This window comes from Heterodontus francisci, chromosome 5 (genome assembly GCF_036365525.1).
Source record: "Heterodontus francisci isolate sHetFra1 chromosome 5, sHetFra1.hap1, whole genome shotgun sequence".
Lineage (NCBI taxonomy): Eukaryota > Metazoa > Chordata > Chondrichthyes > Heterodontiformes > Heterodontidae > Heterodontus > Heterodontus francisci.
Genome location: NC_090375.1, coordinates 34,050,705 through 34,064,459, shown reverse-complemented (window position 1 = coordinate 34,064,459; position 13,755 = coordinate 34,050,705). Strand labels below are relative to the sequence as shown.

At 43.2% G+C, this 13,755-nt stretch overlaps 1 protein-coding gene across 17 annotated transcripts in view; it reads right to left on the bottom strand.

Moving 5' to 3' along the window:
• The window catches only part of dennd3a (DENN/MADD domain containing 3a), a 220,883-nt gene that overhangs the window by 115,055 nt on the left and 92,073 nt on the right, over nucleotides 1–13,755 (bottom strand). For 16 of the 17 annotated variants that reach the window (XM_068031304.1, XM_068031312.1, XM_068031317.1 and 13 more), the window contains 2 exons: nucleotides 2,868–3,086; nucleotides 1,688–1,809 (listed from right to left, as the gene is read on the bottom strand). In XM_068031304.1, coding sequence (XP_067887405.1) covers nucleotides 1,688–1,809; nucleotides 2,868–3,086 — 341 coding nt within the window. The remainder of the gene's footprint in view (nucleotides 1–1,687; nucleotides 1,810–2,867; nucleotides 3,087–13,755) is intronic. The other variant, XM_068031313.1, reaches the window with a different exon arrangement.

The following is a 13,755-nucleotide window of genomic DNA, read 5'->3' as shown; positions in this document are numbered from 1 at the left end:
TACAACACAAAGCAGCCCACTTGATTGGCACCCCGGCCAGCACCTTAAATGTTCACTCCCTTCACCACTGGTGCACAGTGGCAGCAGTGTGTATCTTCTGCAAGATATATTGCAGCAACTCATCAAGTCTCCTTCGACAGCTCTTACCAAATCTGTGACCTCTACCATCTACAAGGACAAGGGCAGCCCACCACCTGCAAGTTCCCGTCCAAGCCACACACCATCCTGTCTTGGAATTATATCGCCATTCCTTCATTGTCACTGGGACAAAATCTTGGAACTCCCTACCTAACAGCACCGTGGGTATACCTAAACCACGTAAGACTGCATAGATTCAAGGCGGCGGCTCACCATCACCTTCTGAAAGGGCAATTAGAGATTGGCAACAAATGTTGGCCTTGCCAGTGACGCTCACGTAACAAAGCAGAAGGCCATTTGGCCCTTTGAGGCTGCTCCACAATTCAATAAGATCACAGCTGATCTTTTACTTAAGCTAAACATTCCTGCACTATCCCCATATCCCATGATCCCCTCAGAATCTAAAAATCTATCGATCTCTGACTTGAATATATACAACTACTGCTCTATGGGGTAGAGAATTCCAAAGATTCACAACTCTCTGAGCAGAGAAGTTCCTCCTCATCTCAGTCCTAAATGGACAGTCTCTTATTCCGAGACAGTGACCCCTAGTGCTAGACTTCCCAGCCAAGGAAACAGCCTCCCAGCATTGATCATGTCAAGTTTCTTAAGAATTTTATATGTTTCAATGAGATTACCTTTCAATCTTCTAAATTCTAGGGAATAGAGGCCCATCCTACTCAATCTCTCCTCATAGGACAATCCCCTCATCCCATGAACCATTCTAGTGAACCTTTGTTACACATGCTCCAAAAGAATTATATCCTTCCTTAGGATATGAGACCAAAACTGTACACAGTTTTCCAGATGCGGTCTCACCAAGGCCCTACACAATTGCAGTAAGACGTCTTTACTCTGAAACTCAAATCCCTTTGTAATAAAGGCTAACATATCATTTTCTTTCCTAATTGCTTGACGCACCTGCAAGTTAACTTTATGTGATTTGTGTACTAGCATACCCGGTCCCTCTGGATAATAACATTTCCCAGTCTCTAACCATTTAAAAAATATTTTGCATCTCTTTTTCCTACCAAAATGAATAACTTCACATTTCTCTCCATTATATTTCATCTGCCATGCCCTTGCGCACTCACGCAATCTGTATATATCCTCTTTGTGTCCACCTCACAGCTTACTTTCCCATCTAACTTTGAATCATCTGCGAACTTGGATACATTACACTCAGCCTGCTCATCAAAGTCATTGATATAGATTGAGAATAACTGAGGCTCCAGCACTAATCCTTGTGGCATCTATAATATGTTGAGAATGCAGTAATAATTATTTAAAATTCTGATGTATGATGGTGGCTGGGACAGAGCATACACACACTCACCATTATAAATTATTTTTTATTGTACCAAATAACAGTATATCACTAAAATACCACTAAGAACTCAAAGACATGCCCCGAACACATATCTAATAAAAAATAAAATTTTCAAAATTCTTTGTTTTATTAAGTCTCTGAAAATAACATTCTGAAATTTGTCTGTTGTAGTGTATGTGCTAAGCACAAGCTTGTTGAATATACTGCATTTGCATTTACCTTTGTGTAAAACATTCTGCGGCTTCCAAAGGAATTTCAGGTATATCTGGTTTGGTAAGTGCCAAGTTTGAGAATGTAATCGTGCCTTCATCAATGTTCACCAATATTAAGCCTTCAACTTCCTATATAATCAGTGGCAAATAAACAAGGTTATTTTTAGGCTTTCTATTGTTTTAAATGGATTAAAACTCAGTGCAATTATATTAAAACATTTTCAGGATTGCAATAGTTTACATTTTCCTATCGCTCTGATTTTTTTTAAAATTAGAGCATAAGAGCTTTTAGGAACAGGAAAAGGCTGTCAGGTGTATCCATTTCAGATGGATCTCAAACCAACCTACTTCCCTTCTCATCATATCCTGCAATCTCTATTTATAATAAACTGAAACGTTAACTGCTTAGAGATAGCTCTCTAGCATATAATGGAAATTTATCCAAATGATCAAGAATTCCCAAATTACACAGCTAATTGCTACTGAGTTTTAAATGAACTACATTTCCTCAAATGCCCATCTCAGCTCACTTGAGCAACACACCTCTCCATTTACATGCTCCTAGCTGCAAGATCAGCTACAGCTTGAAGAACTGATATACAGGCTTGAAGCTCCTCCACTGCATTTGCTCTCGATTCCAGCTATCATACTCAAGCAAATCAGTGTAAAATGCTGCTCTCCTGCCTACCCTCCCACTGCATTATCGCACCCATCCAGTGGAGACTGCCAAAGACATACCACTGCAGCCATCCCCAAAATCAGCACTGCAAACTTCAAAATAAATGCAGAGCACCACTGTGCCTTGCAGTTGAGTATGTATGAACCATCATCACCAACTGGTTACTGTACACTTACACCACTCAGCAACATTAAAACAAGTTCTGTATTGATTGTAACATTGGTTAGCTCTGCTGAGATCAATGCTGCAGACAGGATCACTGGAAGTGAGCAAAAATTCCATTTGTTGTTCACTGGGAGACCAGCAATGGCACCAACAAGCACTTCTGGCAGATGCCAACAGATCATTCTGGCAGGACCAGGACAGAGGTAAATGAACAAAATGTGCCGCCAGACTCAGCTCCTGCTGGTCTCCTATTTCTCATGGATATCAGCAATGTTAGAGGAAATATACACGTTATGAGGTTCCACTTATCATGCTTTGTTTTTAGTTATGATACAATACTTACAGAAATAACATTTTTGAAGTAATCAACGTGGCAGCCCATGAGGAAAGCTGTTGGTGCCATCAGAAAATCCATCATTCCTTTGGACAGGATAGGCACGTAGGTATGTTGCCACTGGAGTGGGTGCAGATAGAGAATAAAACATTCTGCAATGAGTGTCAGCAAAGACCAATCAGCTGACAGAAAGACTATCCTTTGTTCAATTAAAATACATGTCAGAATCTGAATAAAAAGAAAATGAGATAATTATCACCTCTTGGCATTTATCCCCTCTCAACATTTTACTTATCCTTAAAATCTATTCACTTATGCACATCACTCATATGCATAGAAGGAGCTGTGATGAAATAAACAATGAAATGGAAGAATGATGAATTTAAAAAGTTAACTGCTAAACAAAATCACAAGAACATGGACACTTATACACAGTCAAAATGGAGTAACGGCCATGTGACCCCTCCTGTACTGGAAATCCACAAGCTCATCGGCAAAGATGAGGCGCGTTAACCTTTTCTGAAATAGCTCTGGGGAGAACCCCTTTGAAATTGAAAGGAGCTATTGCATATTAATGACTCTGATCAACATGAATGACCTAACAGAGGATGCTGGAGACAGTCTAACTCATAGCCAAACCAAGATGAATAAGGTCTAAAGCAGCAACATCATAACAGAATGATTCTCATTCAACATCAAACGATGGCCATGGTTATCATCCTGGCCCATTGTGTGGTCACAACAGGGGAAAGGGTCATGCATTGCCTAACAGGAACTCCAATGTAATAAATTTTGACCTTAAAAAGGTAGCTGTCTGGAGCAAGGGGAGATCAAGCCAACATCACAGAAAGCCTGTGAGAAGGATCCAGTAGGCAAGAAAAATACCCTACTAACCAAGAACAGCCACCACAGCAGAGACATCTGAAAGTGACTTTGATACTAATCATCTGTGAAAGTAACAAACTACACACCACCAGCTTTGGGCTGTATTACAACCACTAGAGCTCTACAATACTTTCACAAGTTCAAGATCGCGAATAATCAGGCCTGCAACTTTTTTAAAAAAGCCTTTTCCTCCCGAAAGGACTCATTCCACTAACTTGTTGATGCTCTGCTGCATTTTTCCTTTCAGTTTGCCAAGCTGAATCACAAACACTCACCTCACTTGGGACTTTAAACTACCTCTTACCCTTGACTCTTTATCCATCTATTCTTGTGTATGTATTGTGGGTGAATGCGTGCTTGAGTGAGATTACCATCATTACAGGATTTGTTTAAAAAGTTTTTTTTTTAAACCTACATGGAAATCTGTCATTTGTCTGTTTATTTGACCTGAAAGACACTCAGGGGCCATAGCATCATTTTAACAAAACACGATTGCGGTCAGTTGGGAGGTGAACAGTGGGAACAACCCACACCCCTTTGAACCTGTCCGTAACACTAAAGATTAATATTGTTATTGATTAAAATTAGGCTCATCATATTCCATATATTGTATTTTATAGATTGTCCTATCTGAGGGATAAGGTACAATTGGAGGAAACTCACTGCGAAGGGCAGGCAGATTTGAGTGCCGTGTAGCTGACACTCAAAACTATGATAAAGCATTTAAATCATCTCAACTGCACCTTCCATGGGATCTTGCAGCATTAGGCTTTAAAGAACTCAAAAGTATTGCAGTCTGACTTAAAGCTTCCTCCAGAAAAAAACATTCCTTCAATGACGATTTCTGCACAGATTCATTAGATATCCTCAATGCATGCATAGTTAGTGCATGTGTGGCTCTGACCTACTCATGTACTTATGTCTAAATAATTTATAAGATGAATATCAAAACTTACTACCGATATCAAATTAGACAGCTTGGCAAACCAAAAGAAAAAATGCAGCAGAGCATCAGCAAGTTACTGGAATGAGCAGACAAGTTGCAGATGCAGTTCAATGTAGTGAAACATGCAAAACATTTTGAAAAAGACAGTAAAAGGAAGGACACCCTGAAAGTATGCTCTTTAAGGGAGTGAAGTAAGAGAGATAGAAGGGAAGGGGCAGGGAAATTAATTAGGTGCAAAGTTCTGTCAGCTGGAGCAGACAGGCTGAAGGCCACTTTCTGTCCTGTAAAATTTAATGACTATAAACGTTCACATAATCCACCTACAAAGCCACCTTGGACATTCTATTCCACATGTCCACTATTCTCTGCTAAAAGCAGTTAACTCTAAACTGTCTGGTCATCTTCCCTCTTCTATGCTTGAGCCCATGTTTGTTGGTTTATGACAGTCTCAAAAACATTATCAAAATTCAATTCATCTATTCTGGAAAGAATCTTGAATACTTAAACAAAGCTCCTCAAAGCCTTCTCTCCTCCAGAATGAACAATCCTAGACTCTTCAAAAGGAACAGATATTAGCAGGGTTGACCAAATGTTTGATCCAAACAGCAGATATTAAGGAGAGTCTGAAGACAGGAGAGGGGGATTTAGGAAAGTAATTCGACAGCATGATGGCTGCAAGTAAGACCACTAATGTTGAGGCAAAGAGAGCATGCAAAAAAGATTTAAACATGAGGATGAGAAGGTTAAATTTGAGGTAGGCGGGACCAGGAACTAATGTAAGTCAGTAAAGACAGGGATGATGGGTGAGGAGTACTTGGTGCAGGAGAAGATACAGGGAGGAGAGTTTAGGATGAACTGAAATTTACAGAGGGTGGAAGATAGAAAACAGGCCGAGAGAGAATTGAAATAGTTGAGACTGTAGGTGACAATGGTACTGATGAGGACTTCAGCATCAGATGGGCTGAAATGAGACCGGAGGCAAGTCAGATGAAAGTAGGCAGTCTTTGTGATGGCGAGGATTTGGGGTTGGAAGCTCAGCTCGGAGCCGAATAGGACACGATGGTTGCGAGCAATCTGATTCAGCCTGGGTGTGTGACCATAGAGGGGGCTGCAATCGATGGCAAGCTTGTGGCACAGGCCAAAAATAATGGCTGCAACCTTCCTGATGCCTGAGGGAAATTGCAATGCATTCAAGACTGGATGTCAGACAAGCTGCCTGACTGTATAAAGGCAGTGGAGGGGTTGAGAGATTGTGCAGAGGTAGAGCTGGTGCCCTCAGACTACATATGGAAGCTGACCCAATGCTATGAGTGACATTGTTACAGAGCAGCATGTAGATGAGGAAGAAGCCAAAGATAAAGCCTTGGGGGACTAAAGAGGTAACAGAGCAGAATTGGAAAGAGAAGCAATTTTTGGAGCAATTCTGGCAATGATAGAACAGGTAAGATGAAATCAAGCAAGGGCAGTTCCACTGAGCTAGACAGTGGAGCAGAGGCATGAAGGGATAGCACAGTCAACTGCGACAAAGGCTACAGAAAGATAAGAGAATTGGAGGGATAATGTATCATGGTCAAAGTCACAGAGGCTGTCAATTTGTTAAGTCCTTTTTGGTGCTGTTGCGGAGATGAAAATTTAGCTGGAGAGATTCAAAGAGAGTTGAGGGAAAAATAAATATGGATTTAGGAGGAAACAACACGCTTAAGGAATTAAGAAAGAGAAGTTGGAAACAGGCATTAATTTGCAAAGACAGAAGGATCAATGGCTTTTTTTTTGAAAGAACGTGTGGTGATGATAGTAGCTCTGAAAAGGAAGAGTACACAAGGAAAGAGAGTCATTTACAATGTCAGCTAGTACGTAGACCAGTAAGGCTGTTGGATAGGCAGCAGTTTAGTGGGAAAGGGGTCATCAGAGCACGAGCAAGGGCAAGATAAACTCAGAGATGGGGGAGAATGAAGACAGCTGATGAGAAACATAGGGTCAAGCTGAGGAAAAGGGAGAAGGAGCCGGGGGAAAGCAGTAGAGGCAATTCAACAGCCCGTTTCATTCTTCGTAACAAACAAATTTGTAAGCTTCTTGCACTTGGTGGTGGTAGAATGAAGGGGACAGGAGAGAGGGAATAAGGTGATATTCAGCAGATAGTTCCAGAAGCAGCGGCGGCGACAGTGGGAACAGGCGAGAAGAGCCGGGAGATAAAAGAGCCGAGACCAGAAGCGACAGCGGCGGCGGTGAGAGCGGGAACAGGTTAGAGGAGCCGGGAGGTAAAAGAGCCAAGACCCGAGGCCCTAGATCAGAAGCAGCAGCAGCGGTGACAGCAGGAACAGGTGAGAAGAGCCGGGATATAAAGAGTGGAGATCCAAGGCCCAAGACCAGAAGCAGCGGTGGTAAGAGTGGGAATATGTGAGAGGAGCCGGGAGATAAAAGAGCCGAGACCTGAGGCCCGAGACCAGAAGCAGCAGTGGCGGCAGTGAGAGCACTCTGTTCAGTTCAGTGGATCTGCTAGACCAACAAAAATTGAACTGTGATGTCACAGGAGAGCTGGTAAGTGATTGGTGGGTATTTCTGACATGTCTCTTTTTGTTTTGGCCAAGTGATGTAAATCAGGAGATGGCATTACAGGTTAAGAGTACACTTAAATAATGCTTTTTTTTGATAAATACTGAGATCCAAATTAATTAATTAAACAGAATAGAGATGGCTGGGCAGGTGATGTGTTGCAGCTGTAGTATGTGGGAGCTGGTGGACACCAGTGCGATCCATGGTGATCACATCTACAGCAAGTGCTCGAGGAACTTCGGCTCAGAGTTGATGAGCTGGAGTCCGAGCTGTGGATACTGCGTCACATCAGGGAGGGGGAGAGTTACCTGGACACTGTTTCAGGAAACAGTCACACCCCTCAGATTAATTACATCCAAAACGGGCCGTGGTCAGGGACAGGAGGGTGTGATCGCGAGTGAGGCAGGTACAGGGATCCAGAATTTAGCTTTGGAGGAGCCTCAGCCAATGCCCTTATCCAATAGGTACGAGGTCCTTGCTCCCAGTGTGGACAAGGGCACAGACTGCAGGGAGGATCAGCAAACTGACCACAGCACTGTGATTCAGAGCGCCATTCAAGTGAGGGGAGAAAAGAGAAACGTAGCAGTAATAGGGGATAGCATAGCTAGGGGAATAGATACTGTTCTCTGCAGCAAAGATAGAGAGTCCTGAAGGCTGTGTTGCCTACCTGGTGCCAAGGTTAAGGTCATCTTTTTAGGGCTAGAGAGGAACTTGTAGTGGGAGGGAAAGGATCCAGTTGTCATGGTCCACGTACGTACCAACGACATAGGTAGGACAAGGAAAGAGGTTCTGCTGAGTGACTATGAACAGCTTGGGGCTAAATTAAAAGCAGAACCACAAAGGTAATAATCACCGGATTACTACCTGAGCCATGTGCAAATTGGCAACGGGTAAATAAGATTAGGGGGGTAAATGCATGGCTCCAAGATTGGTGTGGGAGAAATGGGTTCTGATTGATGGCACACTGGTACTAGTACTGGGGAAAGAGAGAGCTGTTCCATTGGGATGGGCTTCACTTGAACCATGCTGGGACCAGTCCTGACGGATCTTATAACTAGGGTTGTAGATAAGGCTTTAAACTAAATAGTGGGGGGGAGGTTCAACTGAAATGAAGTTTAAAAAGTCGATAAGTAACGAGAGAGCAGAGGTGCAGGGTAGTGAAGGGGCATGCACTAATCAGAGTCTAACAGGAAGGGACAGAGAATAAAAGTACAGCAGAAATTAGAATCAGAGTAGATAAAAATGGTAAAAAAAGTCAAAGCTTAAGGCTCTTTATCTGAATGCACATAGCATTTGTTACAAGATAGATGAGCTGATGGCACAGTTAGAAACAAATGAATATGATTTGATAGCTATCACAGAGACGTGGTTGCAGGATGACCAGGACTGAAACTCAATGTTCAAGGATATACAACATTCCGGAAGAATAGGCAGAAAGAAAAAGGTGAGGCAGCTTTGTTAATAAAGGAAGGGATCAGTGTAGTTGTGAGAATTGATATAGGTATAATAGATCATGACGTAGAATCAGTTTGGGTGGAAATAAGCAATAGCAAGCGATAGAAATCACGGGTGGGAGTGGTCTATAGGCCCCCCTAGGAGTTGCCTCTCTGCAGGACAAAATATTGATCAGGAAATAATGGAGGCGTGCAAGAAGGGCACTGCAATTATCATGGGTGATTTTAATCTGCATATAAACTAGACAAATCAAACTGGCAAGGGTAACATGGAAGACAAATTTGTAGAGCGCATCAGGGATTGTTTCAAAGAACAATACATTGCAGAACCTACCCGGGAACAGGCTATTTTAGATTTGGTAATGTGTAATGAGGTAGGATTAATAAGAGATCTCGTAGTTAAGGATCCTTTTGGGCGAAATGATTATAACATGGTAGAATTTCAAATTCAGTTTGAGAGTGAGCAACTCGGGTCTCAAACCAGTGTCTTCAACTTAAACAAGGGCAATTACAGAGGTATGAAGAAAGAGTTGTCTAAAGTGGGCTGGGAAAATAGACTACAGGGAACGTCAGTAACGGAGCAGTGGCAGACTTTTAAGCAGATATTTCATAACACTAAGCAAACATTTATTCCGGTCAGAAGGAAGGACTCGATGAGAACTATGAACCACCCGTGGATAACAAAGGTAGTTAAGGAGAGTATCAAATCAAAAACAAAGGCGTACAAATCGGCAAAAGCTAGTGGTAGGCCAGAGGATTGGGAATTATTTAGAAACTAGCAACGGATGACTAAAAAAACTAATAAAGAGGGAGAAAATTGAATATGAGAGTAAATTGGCAAGATATATAATAACAAACAGTAAGAGCCTCTATGGGTATATAAAAAGGAAGAGAGTAGCTAAAGTAAGTGTGGGACCCTTAGAGGATGAGACTGGGGAATTAATAACAGGGAACAGGGAAATGGCAGATAATTCAAACCAATATTTTGCATCGGTCTTCATGGTGGAGGACACCGTAAACATCCCAACAATAACAGATAAGCAAGGTGTAAAGGGGAGGGAGGAACTTGTAACAATCTCTATCACAAGGGAAAAGGTGCTGGACAAACTGATGGCACTAAAGGCAGACAAGTCGCCAGGACCTGATGGCCTGCACCCAAGGGTGTTAAAAGAAGTGGCTGCAGAGATAGTGCAGGCATTGGTCATAATATACCAAAACTCACTGGATTCCGGTAGGGTACCAACGGATTGGAAAAGCGCTAATGTGACACCCCTATTCAAGAAAGGAGGGAGACAGAAAACAGGAAACTATAGACCAGTTAGCTTAACATCAGTCATTGGGAAAATGCTACAGTTCATTATTAAGGAAGAACTAGCAGGACATTTAGAAAAATATAATTTTTTTTTTAAAGAGATACAGCACTGAAACAGGCCCTTCGGCCCAACGAGTCTGTGCCGACCATCAACCACCCATTTATACTAATCCTACACTAATCCCATATTCCTACAATCAATTCCTGCAATCAAACAGTCAAAATGGTTTTATGAAAGGGAAACCATGTTTGACAAATTTGTTAAGAGTTCTTTGAGGATATAACAAGCAGACTGGATAAAGGGGAACTGGTAGATGTAGTGTATTTGGATTTTCAGAAAGCACTCGATAAGGTGCCACATAAAAGGTTATTGCACAAAATAAGAGCTCAGGGTATTGGGGGGAATGTGTTGGCATGGATTGAAGATTGGCTAACACACAGAAGGCAGAGAGTTGGGATCAATGGGTCTTTTTCAGGTTGGATGAGTAGATGAGGGTAAAGCAGTTAATGTAGTCTACATGGACTTCAGTAAGGCTTTTGATAAGGTCCCGCATGGGAGATTGGTTAAGAAGGTAAGAGCCCATGGGATCCAGGGCAATTTGGCAAATTGGATCCAAAACTGGCTTAGTGGCAGGAGGCAGAGGGTAATGGTCGAGGGTTGTTTCTGCTAGTGGAAACCTGTGACCAGTGGTGTACCACAGGGATCGGTGCTGGGACCCTTGCTGTTTGTAGTATACATTAATGATTTAGATGTGAAAATTGGAGGTATGATCAGTAAGTTTGCAGGTGACACGAAAATTGGTGTCGTAAATAGTGAGGAGGAAAGCCTTAGATTACAGGACGATATAGATGGGCTGGTAAGATAGGCGGAGCAGTGGCAAATGGAATTTAATCCTGAGAAGTGTGAGGCGATGCATTTTGGGAGGACTAACAAGGCAAGGGAATATACAATGGATGGTAGGATCGTAGTAAGTACAGGTCAGAGGGACCTTGGTGTACTTATCCATAGATCACTGAAGGCAGCAGCACAGGTAGATAAGGTTGTTAGGAAGGCATATGGGATACTTGCCTTTGTTAGCCGAGGCATAGCATATAAGAGCAGGGAGGTTATGATCGAGTTGTATAAAACGCTAGTTAGGCCACAGCTGCAGTACTGTGAACAGTTCTGGGCACCACACTATAGGAAGGATATGATTGCACTGGAGAGGGTGAAGAGGAGATTCAGCAGGATGTTGCCTGGGCTGGAGCTTTTCAGCTATGAACAGAGACTGAAAAGGCTAGGGTTGTTTTCCTTGGAGCAGAGAAGGCTGAGGTATGCCAAATTATGAGGGGCATTGAGAGATTAGATAAGAAACATTTTCCCTTAGCGGAGGGGTCAATAACCAGGGGGCATAGATTTAAGGTAAGGGGAAGGAGGTTTAGAGGGGATTTGAGGAAAAAGATTTTCACACAGAGGGTGGTTGGAATCTGGAACACACTGCCTGAAGGGGTGGTAGAGGCAGGAACCATCACAACATTTAAGAAGTATTTAGATGAGCACCATAGCATACAAGGCTACAGGCCAGGTGCTGGAAAATGGGATTAGAATAGGTAGGCGCTTGATGGGCGCCCACGATGGGCTGAAGGGCCTGTTTCCGTGCTGGATGACTCTATGAAAGCCGTAACTAGTGGGGTGCCACAAGGATCGGTCCTAGAGCTGCAACTATTTACTATCTATGTCAATGACTTGGAGGAAGGAACAGAGTGTAGTGTATCCAAATTTGCAGACGATACAAAAATAGGTGGGAAGGCATGTTGTGATGAAGACACAAAGAATCTGCAAAGGGATATAGATAGGCTAAGTGAGTGGGCAGAAACTTGGCAGATGGTGTTCAATGTGGGAAAGTGTGAGGTAATCCACTTTGGTAGGAAGAATAAAAAGGCAGATTATTATTTAGATGGAGAAAGACTACAAAATACTGCAGTACAGAGGGATCTGAGTGTTCTTGTACATGAAACACAAAATGTTAGCATGCAGGTGCAGCAAGTAATTAGAAAGGCAAATGAAATTTTGGCCTTTATTGCCAGGGGAGTTAGAGTTTAAAAATAGGGAAATCTTGTTACAACTGTACAGTGTTGGTGAGGCTACACCTGGAGTACTGTACAGTTTTGGTCTCCATATTTAAGGAAGGATATACTAGCATTGGAGACAGTTCAGAAAAGGTTCACTCGGCTGATCCCTGGGACGAAGGGGTTGTCTTATCAAGATCAGCTAAACAGGTTAGGCCTTTATTCATTCGAGTTTAGAAGAATGAGAGGTGATCTTATTGAAACATAAGATTTTAAGGGGGCTTGACAGGGTAGATGTTGAGAATATGTTTCCACTGGTGGGGGAATCTTGAACTAGGGGTCATGTTCTTTGGCCTCCTTATCTCGAGAGACAATGGGTAAGCGCCTGAGGTGGTCAGTGGTGTGTGGAGCAGCGCCTGGAGTGGCTATAAAGGCCAATTCTAGAGTGACAGGCTCTTCCACAGGTGCTGCAGAAAAATTTGTTTGTCGGGGCTGTTACACAGTTGGCTCTCCCCTTGCGCCTCTGTCTTTTTTCCTGCCAACTGCGAAGTCTCTTCGACTCGCCACACTTTAGCCCCGCCTTTATGGCTGCCTGCCAGCTCTGGCAAACGTTGACAACTGACTCCCACGACTTGTGATCAATGTCACAGGACTTCATGTCGCATTTGCAGACGTCTTTAAAGCGGAGACATGGACGGCCGGTGGGTCTGATACCTGTGGCGAGCTCGCTGTACAATGTGTCTTTGGGGATCCTGCCATCTTCCATGCGGCTCACATGGCCAAGCCATCTCAAGCGCCGCTGACTCAGTAGTGTGTTTTAGCTGGGGATGTTGGCCGCCACGAGGACTTCTGTGTTGGATATACGGTCCTGCCACCTGATGCCAAGAATTCTCCAGAGGCAGCGAAGATGGAATGAATTGAGACGTCGCTCTTGGCTGACATACGTTGTCCAGGCCTCGCTGCCATAGAGCAAGGTACTGAGGACACAGGCTTGATACACTCGGACTTTTGTGTTCCGTGTCAGTGCGCCATTTTCCCACACTCTCTTGGCCAGTCTAGACATAGCAGTGGAAGCCTTTCCCATGCGCTTGTTGATTTCTGCATCTAGAGACAGGTTACTGGTGATAGTTGAGCCTAGGTAGGTGAACTCTTGAACCACTTCCAGAGCGTGGTCGCCAATATTGATGGATGGAGCATTTCTGACATCCTGTCCCATGATGTTTGTTTTCTTGAGGCTGATGGTTAGGCCAAATTCATTGCAGGCAGCCGCAAACCTGTCGATGAGATTCTGCAGGCACTCTTCAGTGTGAGATGTTAAAGCAGCATCGTCAGCAAAGAGGAGTTCCCTGATGAGGGCTTTCCATACTTTGGACTTCGCTCTTAGACGGGCAAAGTTGAAGTTACAGAATAAGGGGGCACACATTTAAAACTGAGATGCGAAGGAATTTCTTCGCTCGGAGAGTGATGAATCTCTGGAATTCTCTACCTCAGAGAGTTGTGGAGGCTAGGTCACTAAACGTATTTAAGGAGAAGGTAGATAGATTTTTGAAATCTCAGGGAGTCAAGGGTTATGCAGAGCAGGCCCGAAAGAGGAGTTGAGGCCTGGGACAGATCAGCAGACTTGAGGGGCTGAATGGCCTACTCCTGCTCCTATTTATGTTCTTATGGTCTAAAAGCTGGGAGTTATCTTGGCTTCAA